General features: G+C 41.3%; 1 protein-coding gene across 1 annotated transcript in view; it reads right to left on the reverse strand.

Annotated features, from left to right (window-relative positions):
• Positions 1 to 3,109: 3,109 nt before the first annotated feature.
• The window catches only part of LOC129148260 (cyclin-Y-like protein 1), a 28,762-nt gene continuing 6,501 nt past the window's right edge, over positions 3,110 to 25,370 (reverse strand). The window contains exons 3-10 of the mRNA XM_054712877.1: positions 24,927 to 24,961; positions 19,157 to 19,254; positions 16,210 to 16,245; positions 13,636 to 13,687; positions 11,043 to 11,162; positions 7,879 to 8,045; positions 4,711 to 4,873; positions 3,110 to 3,360 (exon numbers count right to left, since the gene is read on the reverse strand). Coding sequence (XP_054568852.1) covers positions 3,250 to 3,360; positions 4,711 to 4,873; positions 7,879 to 8,045; positions 11,043 to 11,162; positions 13,636 to 13,687; positions 16,210 to 16,245; positions 19,157 to 19,254; positions 24,927 to 24,961 — 782 coding nt within the window. The 3' untranslated portion in view covers positions 3,110 to 3,249. The remainder of the gene's footprint in view (positions 3,361 to 4,710; positions 4,874 to 7,878; positions 8,046 to 11,042; positions 11,163 to 13,635; positions 13,688 to 16,209; positions 16,246 to 19,156; positions 19,255 to 24,926; positions 24,962 to 25,370) is intronic.

Genomic DNA, 25,370 nt, shown 5'->3' on the forward strand with positions numbered 1-25,370 from the left:
TCGCAGCTTCATCTGCTGCCTCCACAGGAGGCTTTCGGCCTTGGGCAGGAGCGGACCCCCACCTCCCTGGGATCGATATCATGAGTGGACTACCAGATCTCTATGATCAATCGCAGGTTCCACTCCTGCCTCCGTCAGAGGCTTTTAGCCTTGGGCAGGAGCTGACCCCCAGCTCCCTGGAATTGATCACATGAGCAGACACCCAGCTCCCTGCAGTCAATCGCAGGAGCATAACCCCAGCTCCCTGCGATCGTGTCCTGGTGGTCTTTGGCCTTGGCTAGGAGCAGACCCCAATCTCCCTGCGATCGATCGCAGGAGAGGACCCCCGCTCTCTGCGATCAATCGCAGGAGCGGAGCCTGTGATTGATCGCAGGGAGCGCAGGTTCATTCCTATGATTGATCACAGGGAGTTGGGGGTCCGCTCCTGCCCACCACTGAAAGCCTCCAACGCTTTAGGCCTTGGGTAGGAGCGGAGCCTGCCTTCGATTGCAGGGAGTGGGGGGTCCTTGGCAGGGATCGATCACAGAGCGCTGGGGTCCTCTCCTGCGATCAATTGTATGGAGCTGGGAGTCCTCTCCTGCCCAAGGCCAAAAGCCTTAGCCGGAGGCAGGAGCAGAGCCTGCAATCGATCACAGGGAGTGGGTGTCTCCTCCTGCTATTGATCACAGGGCACTTGGGGTCCACTCCTGCCCAAGGCTGAAAGCCACCTGTGATTGATGGCAGGGAGGTGGGGATCCGCTCCTGCCCAAGGTCGAAAGCCTTTGCCAGAGGCTTTTGGCGTTGCGCAGAAACGGAGCCTTTGATTAATTGCAGGTAGCAGGGGTGCACTCCTGTGATCAATCTCAGGGAGCTAGGGGTCCTTTGGGCCTTGGGTAGGAGAGGAGCCTGCAATCCATCACAGGGAGTGGCGGTCTGCTCCTGCCCAAGGCCGAAAGCCTCCACCAGACTCAAAAGCAGAGCCTGCGATAGATCTCAGGGAGCTGGGGGTCTGCTCCTGCTGAAGGCTGAAAGGTTCCGCAGGAGGTAGGAGCAGAGCCTGCCAGGGATTGCAGGGAGCGGGTGTCTGCTTCTGCGATGGATCGCATGGAGCTGGGGGTTCACTCCTGTCCAAGGCCAAAAGATTCCCCCTGAGGATTTCGGCTTGGGAGCGGAGCATGCAATTCATTGCTGGGAGCTGGGGGTCCACTCCTGCCCAAGGCAGAAAACTTACCCCGGAGGATTTCGATCTTGGGCAGGTGCAGATCCTGTGATCGATCGCAGAGAGCTGGGGTCCGCTCATGCAATTGATCGCAGAGAGCTGGCATCCGCTTCTGCCCACAGCCGAAAGCTTTCGGCCCTGGGGGCAGGAGCGGAGCCTGCGATCGATCGCAGATATTGGGGGTCCGCTCCTGGTATTGATCGCAGGGAGCTGGGAGTCTGCAAACTTAATATATTATGAAGCCTTTTAACCTATCACTGTGGAACTTACAGCACTGTCCACAGTACCTATGCAGTACATACTAAGATACTAATAGAAAAAGTTACAATAAAAGATCTAACTATCTCCTTACTTTTTAATATAGAGACTGGCTTTAAGCACCTAATCTTTACAAAAAATTTTAATTACTTCAACTATTCCTGCCAACATTTTGATAACTTAATGAAATATTAAATATGCTTACATGCAACCCAGTAAAACCTGGAAAATATTTATATCCAATATTACTGACACTTTTAACTGTCATCCTAGTGAATATTTTCTACTCACTTCCTTCTACTGTATTATCAACTCTTAACATGTTAAATTGAAAGGTTATGCTTGAAAAGTCTCAAGAAGGAACACCATAAAACTGTTCAAAGTTTAAAAATTCTTCCTTGCTAATGTGCTATTAGAATTGGCCATTGTAACTGCAGAGGAAGGAGAGAAAATGCTGACATCACAGACTCATTTTAACTCAAAAAGGCAATAGTGCATCACATTCAGTCCTACAGGGAAAGCAAGATATAGATCACAAACAATGAAAATTTACTTTCTAGAAATTGTTTGTCTAATTTCTTTAAAAACAATTTCTAGACATGATAGCTAACGGCATGCATTATAGGTAGAGTAAGTCACTTATTCAATATAAGCCCTTGGAACTATCTGCTAGCAAGGAGGTCCTGGAAAGTAATACAGAACAGCCACCCTTTGTATCCAACTTCTGTACCACCAGAAATCTCCACTTTACTAGTTCATTGTGGCAGTTTTAAGGCCAGTTACACAAGAATTTTCAAAGGCTAAAGAGCACAGAACATATGATTTTTATAATGAGAATAGTTGTTATTTAGTTTCTTTGAAAGAGCAACCTTCACCCTGGCCAGATGGCTCAGTGGATTGGAGTGTCTTCCCAGCCACCAAAGGTCCAGGATTCTGTGACCAGTCAGGGCACGTACCCAGGTGCCAGGTTTGATTCCCAGTCTCAGACACTGGATGGGAGGCAACCGATAGATATTTCTCTCATATCCATGTTTCTCTCCATTTCTTTCCTTCTCCCTTCCTTTCCTTCTAACGTCAATTAAAAAAAAAAGAAATCTACAAAGTCACAAAAACTGAAATGAAAACTCACAATTAAAATTACGTTGAAGTAATTAATATACAGTAACAATGTCCAAAAGGTTCAGGAGGAAAAGAAACAGCACATAATGAGGGGGAAAAAGTACCCATTTTGCTCTAGAAAGCAATAAAAAATATTTAAGGAATGTTCTATTGTAAAAAAATCAATTTCCCACATTATTAAAGTAAACATTAAAGCATTTGAAACTATACTAGTAGTATACAGAAATAGGTACTTTAAACTTTTAAATGAGAGTACCAAAGCTCAAAAGAAAATGTCAAGTGGGAGGTTAACTAGAACTTTTTAAAAGTTTAACAGAGACATTTTCTTTTTATCCAAAAATGTAAACAAAATTAAACAAATTAATATCATCTGATAATTAAAATAAAAGGGAAATGAAAAATACTAAGGCTCATAAATTAAGCACAGACTAAAAATGGTCCTCATAAGGTTTGAAACCCTACTTTTTTTTTTTTAAGAGGAAATATTAAACTTGCTGGAACAAAAAAAATTATATTTCAACAGTCGTTGTTTTGGTAAGTGAGAAACTCATTATGTCAATACCCTTAAATCTCCCTTAAAAGGAAATAACTTAGCTGGGATTGGAGCAGGAGCGGTAATTCTTCTCCAGTCCTTGCAGATGAGGGGCTCATCATGTCACAGCCCTCATTCCTCCTTAAGATAAGATGGCATTGGCATGTTGCACATTAGTAAGGTTATCACAGCTGCCAGACTTTTTTATGGCCACTTTGCACAGGTTTATGTTCTCACAATATTTGGAAATGGCCTAGGAGGAGAAATGAGATAGAGCACAGGGACATTCAAAATAAGAGTTGCAGCCTTCACAGAGAAAGCCACACATTCCCACTTCTTTACATGGATTATAGGTACTGCTTCTCCGGAGAGCTGTGGTCTACACTCCTATTTTATGTTCATTCACAAAGTTAAGTAGTTCAGGGACTCTGATTAGATTGACAGAGCAAAGGGGAACTTAGAATGTTTTAAAGTTTGGGTTTTTTCAAAGATGTCAAAGGTGTGACAGTCTCCTAACAATAATACCATCTGTTGTCTGTACACTTGGTTCCTTAAATATAATAAATACTAGTGGCCCGGTGCACAAAATTTGTGCACGGGGGGGGGGGGTGGGGAGGTGTCCCTCATCCCGGCCTGTACTCTCTCCAATCTGGGACTCCTCGGGCGATGTCGGACCCTAAACCAGCAGTCAGACATCCCTCTCGCAATCCAGGACCGCTGGCTCCTAACCGCTCACCTGCCTGCCTTCCTGTTGCCCCTAACCACTCTGCCTGCCAGCCTGCTCACCCCAACTTCCCCCCACTGCCAGCCTGATAGTCCCCAACTGCCCCCCCTGCTAGCCTGCTCACCCCCAACTGCCCCCCATGCTGGCCTGATAGCCCCCAACATCCCTGCCACCCCCCTGCCAGCCTGATCATCCCTAACCGCCTCTGCCTCAGCCCCACCACCATGGCTTTGTCCAGAAGGATGTCCGGAAGGTCTCCCTGTCTAATTAGCATACTACTTTTTTATTAGTATAGATACAGTTGGGAAAAGTCATTGTTTACTCAGCTATTTACATTCTATCCAATCTTCATTAGTTAGAATTTACTCTAAGCAAATTTTAATGAGGCAGGCAAGTTCTGAATTTTACTGAAATATAGAGAAGGTCTAGTGATTGAAGCACCATAATTAAGGTAGGAGCACATCTTATTCTAAAGGACCATTAAAGTACCACAGAAACTGTCCATTTCAGTTGTAATTTTGTGGTATACTCCCCAGAATTTATAAGCCATAAATATTACTTTGTTGCATATACTTTACAATTGCCATTAAAAACCCATATACTTTCTACACCCAGTGTTTGCAAAAAAATCATCAAAGTTTAAAATTGATTTAAATTATTTTGAATCATGGTCACAGAAAAGATAATTTTTATAATATGGGATTCTTATACACACCATAAAAAATACCGCTAATATGATGTGAAAGAGTTAATAAGTCTTATTCAATGTTCTAGTTAAAACAGCTTTTCATTTTCCTAATACTACATAATATGATTTACCCACAGATATTGGCTTTTGTGTCTGGCAGCAAACCCCACTTTGTGAATCCACAGACTTACCTCTAGGTTCAGTGCTCTTTCTTTTTGAAGAGGAGCAAGTGCAATAGGCAGTCCATGGTCACTTGCTAAAGACCGAAGGTCAAAATAGTATTGGGCATAGACACTGGCAGAAACATAAAGATGAAACCGCAGTAGACATATGTACTGCCTTTCCAACTCATTTCTGGGGAAAAGGAAAACACAAAACCACCAGAGGGCAATTTTAGTCAACTTGGTTCTCTTCAAAATTGTCATCTAAGCTACTAGGTTGGCTCTGAGTTTAGTTTTGAAACAAATAAAGGCTACCCAGCTGGGCTAATACACTAATGTTCAAACAGGCAAACAAGGTTCAACAATTCGCGGTCCCTTTTGCCTCCCAGGACTTTGAGTTTGGGGCACAGGGAAGGAGGTTATGTCTCTTGTGCACAACTGCTGTTGGGTAGGGGCTCGATTATCAGAGTCCCGTTAGTGTAGCTATAGGTTGATTCTCCTTGCTCACTCACAGGGCCCCACTCTAGTGTTCAGATGGAAGGAATGATGTATGCTGTTTCTTAGCCCTGAAGAACTTGCAGACATTTCCATCAGGCTGATAACAGGAAGGGGATTAGTAAAGTAGAGATGTGACAACAAAAGGATTGGGCACATCACCGCAGCAACAAACGGGTCCATTCAGAGCCACCACTATTATCTCTGAGGGGAAAACTCTTGGAAAATTATCAGACACCAAAAAATAAATTGAGGAAGAGACAAATAAATGGAAACATATACAATGCTCATGGTCAGGAGGCAATAACACCTTTAAAATGTCCATACTACCTCAAATAATCTATTTCAACCAAATTCCTATCAAGATGCCAATGCCATCTTTTACAGAAGTAGAAAAAATAATCCAAAGTTTTATACAGACCCACAAAAGACTCTAAACAGTCACAGCAGTTGAGAGAAAAACTAAACAGGTTGGAGGTATCACACTACCTGCTATCAAACTCTACTACAAGGCTATAGTAATCAAAAGAGCATGGTACTAGCATAAAAACAAACATAGATCAATGGAACAAAATAGAAAGCCCAGAAATAACCCCATACCTATATGGTTAATTACTATTTGACAAAAGAGGAGACTTGATTCAATGGTATAAAGATAGTCTATTAAATAAATGATGTTGGGTAAATTGGACAGATACATTCAAAAAATGAAGTTAGACCACTTCTTACACCACATACAAAAATAGACTCAAAATGGATTATTAACTTAAATGTAAGATTCAAAACCATAAAAATCCTAGAAAAAAACATAGGCACTAAAATCTGGAATATTTCTCTTAGTATTTTGCTGATAGATTACCCTGTGCAAGCGAAATAAAATAAAAAAGAAAGAAATCGGACTACATCAAACTAATAATTTTAGTATAGCAAAAGAAAACATCAACAAAATAAAAAGACAACCCACTGATGGGAAAATGTATTTGACAATGATATATCTAATAAGGGTTTAATATTCAAAATTTATAAAAAACATATATAACTCAACACCTTATAAAAAACATATACAGCCCAACACCAAAAATACAATCTAATTAAAAAATGGACAGAGAGCCTGAACAGACACTTCTCCAAAGAGAGCATACAGATGGCTGATATACATGAAAAGATGCTTAACATCACTGTTCATCAGTGAGATGCAAATTAAAACCACAATGAGATATGCTCACACCTGTTAGAATGGCTATCATCAATAAATCAACAAACAGCAAGTGTTGATAAGGATGTGGAGAAAAGGGAACCCTCGTGCACTTTTGGTGGCAATGTATACTGGTGCAGACACTGTGGAAAATAGTATGGAAGTTCCTCAAAACTTAAAAATGGAACTGCCTTATGACTCAGTGATTCTACCCTAAGTATATATCCGAAGAAAACCAAGACACTAATTTGAAAGAATATATGCACCCTATGTTCACTGCAGTATTATTTACAATCCTCAAGCTGTAGAAGCAACTCAAATGCCCATTAACTGATGAATGGATAAAAAAGCAGTGGAATATCATTACTCATCTATAAAAAAGAATGAAATCCTGCCATTTGCGAGAGAACAGATGGTCCTAGAGGGTATTATGTTGGTGAAATAAGTCAATCAGAGAAATACAAATAACATATGATTTCACTAGAAAGCAATATAAATGAACAAAAACAGAAGCAGACTCATAGGTAAAGGGAACATTTTGATGGTTGTCAGAGGAGAAGAGGTTTGGGGGGCTGGGTGAAGAAGGTGAAGAAATTGAGAAGTACAGATTGGCAATTACAATGCAGTTATGGGGATATAAATTATGCCATAGGAAAGAGAGTCAGTAATACTGTGATATTTATGCATGGTGTCAGGTCAGTACTAAAAATATTGTGGAAAACACTTTGCAAAGCACATGGTTTTTTAACCATTATGCTGTACACCTGAGACTAATATAAAATAACTATAGGCCCAGTGCACAGATTTGTGTTCTTTCGCAATCCGGGACCCCTTGGGGGATGTCAGAGAGCCAGTTTTGGCCCGATCCCGGCAGGCCAGGCCCAGGGACCCCACTGGTGCACGAATCTGTGCATTGGGCCTCTAGTATGCATATAAGATCTTTGGTTAATCCCTTCCCGCCCTCCCCTCTACCCCCTTGTTTCTGAGATTCATGAGTCTGTTCCATGTTTCCATGCCTATGGTTTTCGCTCCTGCATTAAGCGTCTTCCCCCTGGTGGTCAGTGCATGTCATAACTACTGGCTGGTCAGCCGATCCCTTAGGCTTTTATATATAGATATTGAATGTAAAGTCTTATTGAAAATAAATGAAATTTTTAAAAGGGGGAAATAAAAGACCTAAACTGGTAGACAGCGTTAAGGAAGCCATGAAGGTATTTACATTACTGTTGTTTTTGGATGTGAGCTTCTACAAAGTTTGCTACCAGAGAAATATACCAAATTATCACACAGATTATTACAATAATAACACATGAAGGCATACTAATTAATGAGGAGGAGTATGAAATGTTTATAGCAAATGTGGATAGAAAAATATATGTAATTTTATGCCTAGTTCAGTCCTCTGCACAATGTAACCTTTCTAAGTATTTCTTATTTTATAAATTTTATGGGGACAAATAAGGTATTCGAAAATGGTTAGAAACTTCATCAAAACCTTTCAAACTCACAAGTCCTTGACTGTAATGCCCCTTAGCAATCGGGTGAAGTGAGAATTCCATATAGCCAGATCATGCAGATATTTGTAGGCCTGAATAATTGCTTCCAAAACAATGCGTTTCCAGTTAAATGGGCAAAGATCGATTTCAGCATAAATTAAAAGTCTTTCTATGTAAACCTGCAAAGTAGAACACTGGTCTTTGATTATAGTTCAGTTTAAGTGCTGTGATAAGAACTTTCAGGAATGACAGATTTCATCAGTTTTTGACATGCCTTTTATTCTTAGGTTCTAGAGAGACTGCTTGGCCAGCAAAAGCCAGAGGCCAAGAAACAGTTGCAAATCAGACACTTTTATTGCCTACTTTCCAGGTGAATTTACAGCCTGATCACCAAAGAGTCTCTGGTCCAACTCTTGGCCCCAGTCAGGACTTCTCTCTCTCTCTCTCTCTCTCTCTCTCTCTCTCTCTCTCTCTCTCTCTCTCTCTCTCTCTCTCTCTCTATTTTTTTCCTCTCCTCCCCTCTTTTTTCTACTTTCTCTGAAAAATCAATGGAAAACATATCCTCTGGTAAGGATTAAAAAAAAAAAAATTAGCCGAAACCGGTTTGGCTCAGTGGATAGAGCGTCGGCCTGCAGACTGAAAGGTCCCAGGTTCGATTTCGGTCAAGGGCATGTACCTTGGTTGCGGGCGCATCCCCAGTAGGAGGTATGCAGGAGGCAGCTGATCGATGTTTCTCTATCATTGATGTTTCTAACTCTCTATCCCTCTCTCTTCCTCTCTGTGAAAAATCAATAAAATATAAAAAAAAAATTAAAGACAGCTCCCCAGTGGCTGCTGTGTGGTACAGCAGGACAGGCAGTGCAAACAGGTGTGTCTGAGGCAGGTCTCTACAACTGTCAAGTATTCCTGGACTTAGTGCCTTTGTAAGAAACACACATGCACATCAAAGGTAGTCCTTTTATGTCTCCTAAGCCTCACATCTCCATCATGATTCTGTGAAATCCATCTCTGTCTTACACAACCTGAAGCTTAGTCAGTTCTGTTGGTTTCAGGTGGTAGCAGAGCTGCCAGTCTCTATCTCCCTGGTTCTCCTCTAAATCTGCCAGGTAGCTTGTGAGGTCTCATGATTTCTTCACATGTATTACATTTCTATTCTACAAAGAACTGGGTGAAGGTAACAGCTAAGCAAAGATTATAGAGGCAAGCTGTGATTTGTTGTTACGTCAAAGGGTTCTTTGAAGAAGAGTATGTTGACTATCTCAGGTTATCAGATAATCTCAGATGTACAACTCACATTAGCCAAAGGTCTTCAAACCCAGCTGTATTTTAGAAAGCAAACGGTTATTGAACATTATGTGTTATTAGTGAAAGTTTGCACCAATCTCCCAAAGCTAAATGCTCTCAGATATCCTATGAATGAACCTCCTTACAAGGTTCAATGGTCAACTTTCTGGGAATAAATAGATACATATACAACATTGGAAATCACTCAACTTCCTGCAATCTTTACTGTAGACTTGGTATGTGCCATTAATCATTCATTTATACCACTTGCCCTCTGGTGTCATTGGAATTGAGATTTCTCTTCTCACTGAAACTCTTCTAGCAGTGAACTCAATCCCATCCCACTTCTGAAGAACACCTCCCACAATTACCTCTTTTTGAACACTTCCCTGTGGCCCAGACACTCTCCCCAATATGAATGTCTTTATATGGTACCCATCCCACCCGCCACAACCCCTAGGATGCTTCCTCTCTGTTTCCTCACAGTGAATGCCCTGATGCTGCTTCTCATCTCCCACTCTCCCCTTCACCCTCTGTAGTCTGCCCCCGGCACTGTCACTAGACTGAAACTACTACTGCTAAGGTCTTCGGTGCATTTGCACATACAAACCAGAGCTCTTCACCGCAGCTCCTCACTCCTCACACATTCCCTAATGTCATGTGGGCACTGCCATTTGCCTAGGTGCTTGGCCAAAGACTTCCAATTGAGTTAACCTGCTGCAATCTGTGAGCAATTCTTGTTCTCTCTGCCTGTCAATGGTAGTCAGATCGCTTTCTAGTCTATTTCACTTCCCACCTGTGTCACTGTTATTGCCTCCTGATTTCTCACTCTCCACTCAGACTCCCAGCTACAGTCTTTCTCCCCAAAGCAGCCAGGATAGACTTTTTAATCAAGAGCACTTCCCCACCCTGCTCAACTCTGCCAAAGGGTTTCCACCAAACAAATAAAAATGTCACTTCCTCCCATGGCCTGCAAGCTGAAAGGCCCAATCAGATGGCATGTGCCCTCCTGGCCCTCATGCCCTACCTTCTTTTCCTCATTTGACACTCTGACCACACTGGCCATACCTCACTCTTACTCAAATACCAAGTATAAGTTCCCGTCTCTGAATCTGGCACTTGTTTCATCTGCACATACACCAGAGCTCCTCATCTTCCTCAGTTCAGTCAGGTCAGTGTTCAGATGTCCTCTCTTTACAGAGGCTCTTTCTGATCACCTCTCTAAAGTAGCTGACCTAAGTACTCTTCCCTCACACCAAGCAGGAGACTTTACCCTTTAGGATTGCCTGAGGCAGGAGTGATACAATCCCCATTCCTTCTCACTAGAATGGACCACTCATTCCAAATGATACTCTTTCCACAGGAATCCTGGATGAATGACACAAAGGTCCTTACACAGCTGTAGCTGAGCAGGCAACTAGCAACGCCCTTTCAGGTCCTACTGGCACTAGAATCCTGGCAACATCACAGGAGTCACAAGAGGACAGCAAGGACGGATGAACACCCATCATCCCAGGAACAGCGAAGTTAGGGCTCTAGTTCTCAGTCAGGACACACATTACAACTGCCCGGGGAATGCAGCCTGGGACTCAGCTTAGCCCTACCCTGAACCTGTCTCTCCCTGGGGCCCAGAAGGTTCTGTTATTGCCCCCGTCCTGCCCCATCAGCACACCTTGTAAGTGTGCCTGTGTGCACTGCCTGCGCCTATGTCTCCTGAGGTCCGGAAGGAGAAATTGGAAATCTCGCTCTCCTGCTGCCTTTAATAGCAACCTTTTTGTGGTGAGAAAAGCAAGGGCATTTTTAATCATAGTGATTATTAAGCTGAAATGTGTGAACTTTACTTCCTTTTATAGGTTTCCCTTAATAAAGTTCTGAAAGAAGAACTATCTTACCAAAGTTGTTATTGCATATCCTGCTGTTACCTTATAGGCAAAGAAAAAAGGTCGAATAAATCTGTAAATTGATTCGGGATCGGGATTATGATGAAAGGATTCCTCAGGAACCTTTTCTTCCTGAAAGGAAGTACCCATTGAAGAAAAATATTAAGTACTTTTGTAACAGCCCTGTTCCACTTATGCCCATGTGCTAATTAAAATAATTTTTATTGGGTAACATGTATTTTAGCCTTTTAAATAAAATAATGGGACCTTAAAAACAATAGTGATTGAAAAATGACGCTCATTAAAGATACAGGCACAACCTCAGAATATTTATATATTCCTTTCCACCTTCCCCCTCTAACATTCTGTCTAATTGTGAACTATTTTTAGGCTCCAAGGACTTGTTGGTCATCATGTCACAGTTCTCTGCAATCAACTTTGAGAATGTAACCATCGGGCTCTAAGGCTGTGCTGTGTGTACAATGCTCACCAGCCACATATTGTTATAGAGCAAATCTGAAGACATTTGAAAATTTTTGTCATTCTAATTAATTCAATATTTAAATAGCTGTTTAATTTTCTCCTAGAGATCTTGATATATCTACTAGGTTTATGTACAAATATTCATATTGTTTGATGCTATTGAAAATTTTCTTTTAAAAATATAAATTTTTGTTTTTTGGGTATGTTGACCCACTTTAGTTCACTAATTATACAAAGCTGAAACTCAGTTCTTACTGACATATCCTATATAATAAAAGGGTAATATGCAAATTTATGCAAATTTACTGAATGGTGGAACTACCACTCGCTATGATGTGCACTGACCACCAAGGAGCAGAGCCTCAACACAGGAGCTGCCCTTGGTGGTCAGTGTGCTCCCACAGGGGGGAGGGGGGGGATGCTGCTCAGCCAGAAGCCAGGATGATGGCTGGCGAGCTCAGCGGCTGTGGCAGGAGCCTCCCCTGCCTCCACAGCAGCACTAAGGATGTAAGCCATCAGTCAGACATCCCCCGTGGGCTCCCAGACTGCAAAAGGGCAGGGGCCCGGCTTAGGGGCCTCCCCACCCCCAGTACATGAATGTCATCCACCGGGGCCTCTAGTTTCTTATGTAACACTAGAGGCCCTGTGCACAAAATTCGAATTTGTGCACTGGGGCGGGGGGTGGCCCTCAGTCAAGCCTGTGCCTTCTTGTAATCTGGGACCCCTCGGGTAGGGTCCCTAGGCTTGGCTGATGATCAGAGCATATCAGAGCTTTCCTTCCCCCGGCTGCAGGCAGCTGGTTGTGCCCCGCCGCTGCCAGTGCTTGCCATCAGTACAGCACTGCCACCCCCTACCCCACCACCAGTCACCTCACTCTGTGGGTGACAGGTGTGGGGTGGGATCATTGGCTGGCTTGGAATTTCCCTCTGCGGGGCGATAACTGGCTGGCCCTGCACATCCGTCACCACATCGCTAGTCAGTGGGCTGGGCCTCCCTCTGTGGGTTGATCAATTGTGGTGCCCCAGATTGATCACCCCGCAGAGGGAGGCCCTGCTCACCCACCGCAGTGCTGTCTGTGGGGGTAGCCTGGGCCTTCCTCTTTAGGGCGATTGGGTGTGGGGCTCTGCCCACCCACCTGGGGCTCTGCGAATGGTCTGTGCCTCCGCCATTGGGGCGATTGTGGAGCCGACCCACCGGATTGATCGCCCCGCCAGCCAGCATGGGTCTCCCTCTTTGGGGCAATTGATCACCTCGCAGCAGGTAGCCTGGGCCTCCCTCTGCAGGGCGATCGTGGAGTGATTGCGGGGGCCCTGACCAATTGCATTGCACCCACCTTGGCTGGCCTGGCGCCAGTGCGTGTCACAGTGTGGTCATTCAGAAGGTAGTCTGGGAGGTCATTCGGCTGTTCAGTTGTTTGGTCTATTTGCATATTACCCTTTTATTATTATAGACTAAAGGCCTGATGCACGGATTTGTGCTCAAGTGGGATCCCTCGGCCTTGCCTATGGGGATCAGGCCAAAACCAGCTCTCCGATATCCCTCAAGGGCTCCTGGAGTGCAAAAGGGCACAGGTCGGGCTGAGAGACCACTCATCCCCAGTATACGAGTGTTGTGCATTGGGCCTCTAGATTCTTATGTAACACTAAAGGCCTGGTGCACAGATTTGTGTACAGGTGGGGTCCCTCGGTCTGGCCTGCAGGGATCAGGCTGAAACCAGCTCTCTGACATCCCCCAAAGAGTCCCAGATTGCAGGAGGGAAGTTCTCAGGTTACGCACCCTGGAATCGGGCTCCCTCCTCTCTGGTTCTGGATGCATCACCTGAGGACCACAGCTGCCAAGTCACAGCAGCTCCCCAGCTCCTGTGTTGAGCATCTGCCCCCTGATGGTCAGTGCGCATCATAGTTACCGGTTGGATGGTCGCTTATGCTTTTATATATATTGATTCCTTTTGCAAAATAATTAGATACAACATGGGGTGGGGAAGAAAACTTAAAGGAAGGTAACGTTAACTCCAAGCTGGAGAGAGTAATTTTCTACTAGTGATTAATTTCAAAGCAAATCAGCATGGAATAAACACAAGTGTCTGAGAGAAAGAGACAACCTTAATACAACTGGCACTTACTGTGACAGGATGGAGTCTCTCATCAAAAATGTCCTTAGATCTATTTGAATCTCTAGAAAATAAGAACGTGATTTTAAAAAGTAATCCAGAAATTGTTGTATTAGCAACACATCTGTTGGGAGTAGAGAGAATTTTGGTGGGAGCTTAACCTTCAACAAAGAAAGTCCTTCTACAAATTCTTCTCTTAGATCCTGTAGGAATTTTATGACCTCTTTTTACTCAACACATAGAATTCTGTGAAACCTTTTCTATAAGGACCTGCCAGAGCTGCCTTTATAAGCATTGACCCTCCCTAATAGGCAATGCTAGTCAACCAGATCAATTGCCACTCCTCTAACCTTTCATTGAAAGACCCAGGAATATTTTATAAAGCAGTAGTGATGGGCAATCCTTCATGTGAAAATGAGATCCCTGTTTTTTCACTGTTTTTTTTTTTCTCTAACTAGTTTCCTATACTATATTCTTATTATATATTTCTTCTTGATTCTTTACAATAGTCTGAATTTAAAATTTGCCTTTGTATTTTTAAAGTAACCATTCTATTTATTTGAGAAAAAAAAATGGAATGGCTGCCTCCTATACATGCTGAACTGTGGATGGAACCAGAAACCTAGCTATGTGGCCTTACAGAATTGAACCTACAGCCTAGGTATGTGCTGCCCTAACTTGGAATCAAACCTACCACCTTTTGGTGTACAGGACAATGCTCCAACATTTAATGCCAAAATTTAATGGCAAACCATGGCTCGAGAGCCACATGCGGCTCTTTGGCCCCTTGATTGTGGCTCGGCGTTGGAACCACTTCTTCAAAATAGACTCGCCCAGGCCGAAAACCGACTTCTGTGCATGGGCCACGAAGTTTCAATTGCACTGTACATGCGCGCTCGCACGTGCTATTTTGTGGAAGAGCAACACTCAAGGGGCCAAAGAGCCGCACGTGGCTCGTGAGCCGCAGTTTGCTGACCACGGCACTAGACCATTTTCAGGAGAATCATGAGGCCAAAACTGTTTGTATAGAAATATTAAGGCATAGTCTGCATTTACACTGACATTTGCAATGACTGCATAAAAGCAAAAGTCAGTAAAACTGGTTTCTGAGCAAGAATCAAGGCAGAGATCCCACCCTATACTAGTAGTCATTCTACTCTTCACTGCCACTTGTTGACAAGAAATCTGCTTTACTTAAGCACATCTTTGATAAAGCAATGACAATGAATACTGTTATTAAAAACTGAATCTTCTTTTTATACTCTACAATAAGGGGAAGTATGCATTAAGCACTCCTGCATACTGAAATGTGCTTGTGTTAAGGAAAAGCACTTGGAATTAGTTGTGAGCTGAATGCCCTACTGCTTTCAGAGAATAATATTTTTATTTGATAATACAAGTGTCATTCTCTCAAGACTGAAAAGTGAGCCTGTCACTTCCAGAAAAATAACTTATACATTTCTTCCCAATTGCACAGTTCCAGCTATCAAGCTAAAAATCAAGATTGGGGAAAACTTGTGCCCTTTTTGTGACCTAACAGCTTTTCAATACCTAAAGGTTTTTCTGGAAAGACTGCTGGTTATATGATGCTAACTAACAAAAGTGAGTTTTGATACCGTATAAAGAAATGGAACTGATACTTTCCAAATGACCAATGCATAATGTTATTATGAAATTACTTACAATGTAAGAGATTCATTTAGCATAGAATATGTATGCATGGGTACTAATTTAACAGAGACCTTAGTACAAGTTCAAGGACAGGATTTAAAACCATTGTAACTAATTTAAGGAGACAGCTTCTGTGGACTTCTGGTACAGTATCAAAGAATATCCAAAATTATCTGAAGGCTTAAAAAATACAAACTTTTCTAGCCATAAAGATACATGAGGCTGGGGCTTCATATTGTTTATTCAAAACAAATTATTGAGATGACTGAGGTAATCACAAAGGATTGAAGACAGGGTGTACATGAGAATCAGCTGTCTTCTGTTGAAGCAGACATAAAGAGATTTGCCAAATGTAAATAAGTGACACAATTTCCATTCGACCAATTTATTGTAGAAAGTGATTCTCTTTTACAAAGAATTATGTTAATGCTATAGCTCGCTATCAGGGGTGTTTCTGTCTTCCAGGAAACATTCAGCCATGGTAGAGACATTTTTTGTTGTCACAATGGGGCCTGGGGGGAGGGTGCTACTGGCATCTAGTGAGGAGAGGCCAGAAATGTTGCTAAACATCCTGTAAAGCACAAGGCAATCCCCCACAACAAAGAAGTATCCTGCTCAAAATGTCAACAGTGCTTTAAAAACTATGTTTTAGCATACAAGGGACTTATTTTTAAATTCTCAATTTTAATTTCTAATCCAGTAAATATTAATATAGCCCACATCAGCAAATGTTCTTTAGAATCCTCAATAACTTAAACATTAGAAGTCCTAAGACAAAAAAAAAAAAGGTTCGCTTCAAAAATGTAATAAAAGCACTATAGCCTACTCCAATAATATCTATAGTTAAAACCTAACGCTAACGTTATATCTTGTAAGTTTATTAGCTAGAATAACAGGACTGATTTTAAAACTCACCTGTTCTTTATGTGGTAATATATTGCTAGTGCCAGGCTGTGGAGAAAAGGAAAAGTAACAATTGACTTTATGTCAGGTCTAAAGACAAGTTTTAAAAGGGTTGTGGTGGGGGAAGACCATCCCATATGCCTAGTAGCCATGAGACCTCATTCAAAACAGTATCTCCTAAGCACTTTTTGCCTTGTTGCAGTTCTTTGTCGGTTAGTAAAATTAGGAAAACCAAAATGCGAAGGAATATGCTGTTAGAAGACATGTTTTGGGTGATTATTACAACATATAAGTTATTACACTCTTGCCCTATCATTTGCCTTTCTACTCATATATCCTTTCATCCTGTACAAGTAATACCTACTTGTACACATGCTTAAATTTAAGCCATATAGTTTTTCCACCTGCCCACCTATTTTCCTTCATTCCCCTAAAGTTAAATAAAATGCTCTATACCAAACTGAATCATTTAAGGTCACTTTTACATAATTGTTAAGAAAATTTAATGGCAAATATAAGAATACAATGGAGTAAAATTATACACAGTGTAGTATTAAAAACATTTATTTCCAAATTAGTTTAAATACAATTTTAATGAGCAGATGTAAGTGCTCAGATACTGTGTAAGTTACATTATCCCTATGTTATTCCCAGATGCTGTGTAACATGAAACAAAGGGGTGCTGTAGATTAAGTTATATGCTTTTTCTCTTTGCCCCAAATGTCAAAAATGAAGCTCCAAATAATTGAGGAAAAGCAAATCTGAATTTTATAACTAGGTTATAGAATATTAGCAGTTGTAGAAAGGCCTGTAGCATTGTTAGCATCAAAGATGGGCACTTCTATAGTGCTTCAAACAGTTTCATCTTCAAAATGATTTTAAAATCATAGAATTTGAAGCATATAAGGTGAAAGAAACTAATGAACTTGTGATGATATTTAATTCAACAACCCATTTTACAGAGAAGATAATCAAGGCTTAAAACTGACTTCCTCAAGGTCCCACCAAGAGTGAGAAGCAGTTCTCCTTCTCCCACCCTCTAACCAGGCAATGTGGTTCCCAAGCTTGGCTGTGCATTGGGATCATCAGAGGAGTTTTACAAACTGCCTTCTACCACCTTGAGTTGATCTGATTCATCTGGCATTGGGTATGACCTGGGGTTGTTCTGAAAGCTTCTCAGGTGATGGCAAAGTGCAGCAAAGTTTGAGGACACATGAATTAGGATTAAAATAAAAATAATCCCAGATTCTTTTCTCTATATAAAGATTCCTTCTATCCTTCCTCAGCTTATCAGAAGGCTTGTGAGAGTAAGAGAGTGTGTTGGGAAAGAAGTAATGGAATGCATGTGTATAGAGACACATTTAGATAAAAGTTGCGTAAGTGATTATAATAAGGCTCACCCATCCCATTGAGAACAATGCACTACTACCCCACAATAAACATTTTTTCAAAACCATTCCTAAAAGCCAATGAGCTCTATTAAAATTCTCACTAAACTTTTATTTTATCAATAGTAAATGTACTGAATGATCATTTTCAAAACTCGATAAGAGCAAATGAAAACTTACTGTACTTCCAAAAACTAGACAATTTTGGAGGAAAAAAGTATATATTCAAAACGATTCTTGAATTATATACTGTAACATCAGAATCATCTAACTCAAAAGAAGCTATGGAACACAGCTAGAGTGGACTGGTTTTCTACTCCCAGATTTAGTGGTCAGACTGAAGAAAAAGACTCAGTGATTGTGAGACAGGTGTCAAAACTCAGGACTTTAGAGAGAGATGGGCTCAATTTTTGCAGAAAATCAATTTGATCTCAACTGTTGTTATGAGAGAAGAAACTTCCATTATGATTGTAAACTGGCTGTTTTTAATTAACGTAGAAGTTACTGAGAATTTAATTAGCAAAAAAGGTGGTACAATATAGACAAAATTAAGTTTATAAATAAATTATGTTTTAGGACTGAAAAATAAAATTAGAAATGAGGATTTTATTATTTTCAGGTAGCATTTCCCAAACTGTGTTCTGGAAAGTCAACCCTCACATCCCAGGGAGACACTGATAATGATCCTTGGACCATCCCAATGGAATTCAGGAAGCTCTACATCCAAGTTTGGTTTTATTTTTCTTTTAAATAAGCTTGAAGGTTTCAGATTAGGGTGTTTTTTTAAAGTCTCCAATTGTGGACTATGAACTCACAGAAATTAATGAAGTTTTCATAATCATGACACTGTTATGTTTGCTTAAACGTAAACCTGGCTGTGACTAGGTTTTCAAAACTTTACCTCTCTCATGATTTTCTGCTTTGATTTTGTTATATATGGATCGATATAGTGTCTTGAATATGCATTTATATATCTATACCTTTTATATAACTACATTTAATACATCTATGAAATTAAAAGCTCAGCTGAACAAGTTTAAGCCACAAAGAAATTATCTTGAAAAGTTGTTCCTTAAGACTGGTTTGATGCATTTTTCCTGGAAGGAGAGTGCATTTCAATACAGATATGGTGCAGGAATAAAGAAAGCACGATGGGGGAAATCTGACACAATCCAATGAGCTGTAAATGCAGATGCACTCTGGTGCCAGTAGGGGACAAGCTGCCCCTCCTTCCTAGAGCAGCTTCCAGGGCAGTCAGTACACATGGTTCCAGGCCCATTTCTCATGAAGAAATACTTTATTCCAGAAACATTCTGTAAAACGCGCTTCTTCTCTCATTGTGTTCAACAATGAGTCTCAGAAGCAGTAATGCCTCAAGTAAAGATAAATACTTTTGGGGGGATTTTTTAATTGTTAAGTGGGTTTCCCTTCTTCCATCCACTCTGAGATTAAAATGGAAGTGGAAATCAATATATAATTGACACCAGTTTTTTAACCTGAGCACTGAAAAGGACAATCAAATGAAAGTACCTATGGGCAGGATAAGGGGTCTGTCCCCTATTTGTACTCACCACTGCACAGCGATTCTCAGATCAGGCTGAGAAATCGAGTAGTCAACATATACAGTAGCACATGAGCTGTACTTTTCCCTAAGGTGACCAGGAGATACCTGAAGGGGAAGGGGAATAGAAGAAAATATGACAGTAAGTTAAACCTATAAAAGTATGTTTTTCCTTGGCTAAAATGTCAAACAATTAAGCATTACAATTGTTCTCATACTCTATGAACTACTTTAGTGCAATACCATGTGCAACTCTACGGTAAACCCATTACATGCTCTAACTTCCAACAATGAGAATTGAGGAGGGGATCATAAAATGCTGCCCTTGACAGACTACCTATAATCCAACTTGGCATACACATATGATAAATTCCCTTTATAATAATGTAAAACATTTAAAATAAGATTTCAGTGTTTTTTCCTTAAAAAATAAAAACTGCTGAGATTTCTATTTCTGCTAGTTATTTTCTACATTAAGACATACTGCCATCCTACATAATAAAAAGGTAATATGCAAATTGCATCACTCCGCTACTCCCATGATTGGGCTGGCTGGAGGCGTGGGGGGCGGGACTCAGGGTGGCCGATTGGCTCCGACCCCCGCTCCTCCCGCCTGCCTAAACGGCCGGCGCTGCGGAAGGACCCATGGGGCCAGCAGAAGACGCTGGTGGCGGAACTCGGGGTGGCCGATTGCGTGGCTGCTGGCACCAGTTTTCCGCCAGCAGCAGTTTTCCTCTGGCCACCCGCTGATGGGAGCGCCTCCCGATTGGAGTTCCTCTCGGGGTGGCTGATCGTGCTGGCTGGAGGCGCTCTGATCGGCGGGTGGCCAGAGGAAAACTGCTGCTGGCGGAAAACTGGTGCCGGCAGCCAGGTGAAGGAAAAGTCTATTGCACGAAACTTCGTGCAACGGGCTTCTAGTTTATAATATTGAAGCAAGAGCACCTTATTGACGCCCACGAAGCCAATAATAAATGTTGGTTCAGGAGGCAGGGTGACAAAACACATGTGTCTGAGGCAGAGGTGTGTGTGTGCAGGGCTGGCCTGTAGCTCATAAGTTAAGGGACAAGAGGTCTTCTGGGCCTCAGTTTCCTTCCCTTGAGAATTAAAAAGTATTGTTTTAAGATTCTCTCACATCCAAAAACACATCAAACAACTCTGAGAATTTAACTCTCTCTTCATGTTGAAATAAGACTATTATTACATTACTCAAAAGAGAACCTCAGATAATATGGAACTTTATATGATATTACAAATTCTACTAGAGGCCTGGTACACAAATTCATGCACAGGTGGGAGTCCCTTGGCCTGGTCACTGATCGGGGCCGATTGGGGCCGTCTTACCCAGTCCTGATCCGGGCTGATCAGGGCCAGCCAGCCAGGGGGAGGGACTATGGGAGGTTCGCTGTGGGAGTGCAATGACCACGAGGGGGCAGCTCCTTCATTGAGTGTTTGCCCTCTGGTGGTCAGTATGCATCATAGCGACCGACTGTTGGGTCATTCGGCCACTTAGGCTTTTATATCTATAGATTCCCTAAGCTACATGATACTTATCAGGACCCTGCCTCACTCAGCTGCTCTCTCTGACTACAAGGCCTTTTTCTTCCACCTTTTCTCAGCAAGGTTAACCCCACTTCCCATCTACTTCCAGGGTACCTCTGCCAGCAGCCACACTACAGAACTTCTCCATTTCTCTACTTTTACACACCCGAGTTACTACTTGTTACATGTTATCAACTGCTTCCAGGGCATCCCCCTCATAAAAAGTGAGCTTCTCTAGGGAAGGCAGGACTTTCCCTCCTCTTCTACCTCCAACTGCTGAGCACAGAATCTGGGGCAAATTAGGAGTTCAACAAGTGTTTGACCAATTATCTAAAATCAATTGCAACTGGAAGGTAAATCCTACTACAGATACAATTAGAATTTACCTGCAGTAGTGTCAGATTTATGACAATAACTTTTTGAGACCCGCTAGAGAATAAATTATCTTTAAAACACTAGAAATACTCATGTCTTTTAGAAGTATTCATTGATTTGTTAAGAGCCCAACAATACAGCAATAATCAAATACGGAAATAGCCAAAACTATGTTGGGAAAATCCACTTAGAGTAAAACCAAAACCCAATTTTAGTCACTGTAAATAGTTGAAAGTAATAGTAGTATTCTTTAATATCATAGAATACCAACAATTTTAATATACTTCATTTTGTTAGTGGCAAAATGGCACATTTTGTTAGTGGCAAAATGAATATAATAGAATCAGGGACATAGAAAGGGTTTGGACTGACAATTCTCAGGGGAAAGGGGGTGTGAGGGGTGAGGGAAGAGATTGGACAAAAATCTTACACCGATGGATGAAGACAGTGGCGGCGGGTAAGGGCATGGGGTGGGGTGGGGAATCAGGTGGAGAGGAGCTATGGGGGAAAAAAAAGAGGAACACATGTAATAATCTGAACAATAAATATTTATTAAAAAAAACACAGAATTATAAAATGTTGGTGGCCCTAGCCAGTTTGTCTCAGTGGATAGAGCACCGGCCTGCAGACTGAAGGGTCCCGGGCTCAATTCTGGTTAAGGGCACATGCCCAGGTTGCAGGCTCGATCCCCAGTAGAGGTGGTGCAGGAAGCAGCCGATCAATGATTATCTCTTATCATTGACGTTTCTATCTCTTTCTGAAATCAATTAAAACTAAAAAACAAAAAAACAAGCAAAAAAACCAAACGTCTTGGCGAACAAACTCAAGGAAATCCCCAGGAAGCAGAAAAAGACAAAATGGGAAATAAGAGGGGGAAATATTTAGAGATTTTTCCAGGAATACTAGTCTAAGAGTTCCAACTTCTGAGTAATAGGAATATTAGGAAAAAAGAAGGAATAAAGAATGTATAAAAGAAACAAAAATATTCCCTGAAAGTAGATAAGACCTGGAGTCTTGATGGCCACAATAAAATGAAAAGGTTCATACCAAAACATAACATGAAACTTCAGAATCCCAGGAATAGGTAAGCTTCTAAACATTTCCAGAGAAGAAAGGGTGGGGAAAATTACTAAAGTTGCAAATATATAATGTATCATACATTACCAATATATTTAAGAGTAACAATGTAATGAGAAAATAGTAGAAATGTATTTAGAACTGCAAAAATTTATTTCAACCTATAATTATCTGCTTTATTAATAAGTAGGAGGCATTTCAGAAAGGCTAGATCTCTAAACAATTTCTGCCCATGTATCCTTTCCCAGGAAAAAGTTCTTGGGTGAAAAAAAGGAGAATAACAATACAGAGGAAAACATAAACACGGGACAAAGATTTTCAACCAGTGTACCACACAGCACACTGGTGTGTGGCAAGAATATTTACAAAATGCAATACCTAATAAAGTTTTTTTAAAAAAAGAAAAAGAAAAAAAATGCAATACCTGAGTATTTGGGCAGGGGCACTGACCTTTTCCCTTACATTGTCAAATAACAAAATGACAACAGCCAATACCACAATAGATGTCAAAAGTGAATGAATGACAATTATACTTTTTTTTTAGATCGGTAAAAAATATATTTTTTGGTGTGTCACAGAATTTTAGTCATTAGTTTATGCATGCCATGAGATGAAAAAGGTTGAAAATTGCTGACCTAAGAAACCAGGGATCCAACACAAGAGTGTGTGAGATCCCAGATGACTTTAAAGGAATATGCTTAAAAGCAGGCACAGAACAGGCCTTTGGAGAACAAGGGTATAGCAGAGGAGGATAACAAAAGGCTAGGAAGATGGCTTCCAATAAGAAATGGAACAAATGTGTTTAGTACATGGAAAATATTTTTGACAGGCATGTGACAAATGTCACAGCATGTTCAGAAAAAAAGAAAAGAAGTGATTACACTAAAAAAATTAATTCCACACACATAAAAATGAAATCTTACTAGGTATTATGTTAATGTAGCATAAATGTAGTGATTTGTCTAATAGTCATCTTTCTCTGCCAAGTTACTAGGTTGTTAGATATAAAGCAGTTATTTCTGAAATGAGAAAGACCAGCCTACTTGCTGCATTTGGCTAAGTGAGACATGTTGATGAGAAAGAGGGGTTTGGATTGTCCTGGAGAAGTGTAGCAGTGCTCAAATTTCAGTAATATAGGGGGTCCCAAAAATGAATACACATTTTAACAGCTGATAACTCAATTTTCTTTTTTCTTTCTTTCTTTACAAACCCTTGTGTAGAAGGCTGACTTTCAATAGATTGTAGCTAGGGAGCTGCTCTGCAAAGTACGAAACCCCAACCCAGAAGCAGGTAGTCTATGAATGGTTTAGCACCAGGTTCCCCACGAATGTGCAATGCGTGAAGGGCATGGGGGTGGCCCCCTTTCCGGCCCCACCCCGTTTCCCAGGACAAAGGGCTCTCTGCACCGGACCCAGTCCCAAAGCATGGCGGAGCGTGCCTCGCCACCTCAGCGAGGCGGTTGGGCTTGATGGCCCACTGGCAGGGACTGCGGGGAACCCGCTATCTGAGGCCAACCGAGGCTCCCCGGTGCTGCCATATCGTTCCGCCTGGGCGGGATTCTGACTTAGAGGCGTTCAGTCATAATCCCACAGATGGTAGCTTTGCCCCATCGGCTCCTCAGCCAAGCACATACACCAAATGTCTGAACCTGCGGTGATAACTCAATTTTTACTCCTTTTCAGGTTTAACTGATTCAAATTAATAGGTAAAGCCAGCGTATACTTTGAACAAAGAAAACTTACTTTAAACTCTGACTAGACATTTTTTAATGGGGAGATATAAAACTGGCAATAGGTGACAAATTGAGGGCACACAATTATCGACTAAAATAATTAATTCTTGACATTTGCAATTCTATTGCTTTGTTTTGCCAGCAGTGCCTGGACCAGAATGGTCATCAGTTGGAAAACAGGTACTGACAAAATTTATTCACTTCTGTAGAGTCTTTCAAATTTTGAAAATGAACTATCCTACCTAATAAAAGACTAATATGCAAAATGACCGAATGGTGGAATGGCCGGTTGCTATGATGTGCACTGACCACAAGGGGGCAGATGCTCAATGCAGGAGCTGCCCCCTGGTGGTCAGTGCATGCCCACAATGGGAGTGCAGCTTGGCTGCTCCAGCAGTGGGCCTATGCCCACAGGCCACACCCCCACCAGTGCATGAATCTCGTGCACAGGGCCTCTAGTAAGCTAATAAACACCAACATAATCATGCAGAGTGCATATACATTTTTTGATCAAAAGAATGAAGGGTATACAAGCAAAAGGCACCGCCAGATAACTAGATGGCTCAACAGTAACAAATATTTGCATAGTCATGATAACAGAAACACTGATTCTAATTTACTAAAAACCATGATACATGTTGGGAGAATAGAAGAAAGGAAATAAGACCACCCTGCAGAGAGGAAGCTAAGCTTTCAGCTGCTACAATTAGTCAATAGATAACACAAAAATTGCCTTAGCTATTATCTTGTTGTTAATTTTGTTAAAAAACAAAATTAAAAGTTAAGGCAAAAAATTAAGGCAGATTTTTATACCACAACCATGTTACTGACATTTAACTTAAAGGTCAGAACCCCTTTAAAAAATGACCATTACTAAGCCAAAAACTTTCCTGAATATGTAAACTCGTTAATTAAGATAACATAAGTGATTAAGAAAATCTTCCAAAAAAGGTTCCTGCTAATGATACCTGGTTCATAATAGATTTCTAACAATTATGGCAGGCAATTTTTAATTCAAATTACTATTTCTTACATAACTTTTCAACTATTTACTTACATGGTAGAAATAGTTGTTCTTTCTCTTTCCTCCCACTAAGAATAAAAAGAATTAACTGATCAATAATGATACAAATGCCATAGAAAAAACAGAAGTTACTGATTACCTGAAAGATTACTAATATACAAAACTGGAGGCACACACTCCTTAGGACTGCAGAGAGGGGCACAGGATAGCATTTTCTTTACTGTCTCACCCTCTCTCTACCGGTGAGCAGCCCATGGCTCTGGAAGAAACTGAGACATACAGCAATCCTAACCAAAATGATCAGCTCCAGACAGTCATGTACACATGCCATGAAAATGCATGTTAAACCCCCCACTTTTTATTGACCTGCATGGATTCAAATAAAATGGACCCTTCCCTGCCTATACTTCTGCTGTCACAATCAACTGAAAGACTCGATCCGTGTGCCTTTTAAAGCAAGTAAACTTGACTGAACAT

This window comes from Eptesicus fuscus, chromosome 24 (genome assembly GCF_027574615.1).
Source record: "Eptesicus fuscus isolate TK198812 chromosome 24, DD_ASM_mEF_20220401, whole genome shotgun sequence".
Taxonomy (NCBI): domain Eukaryota; kingdom Metazoa; phylum Chordata; class Mammalia; order Chiroptera; family Vespertilionidae; genus Eptesicus; species Eptesicus fuscus.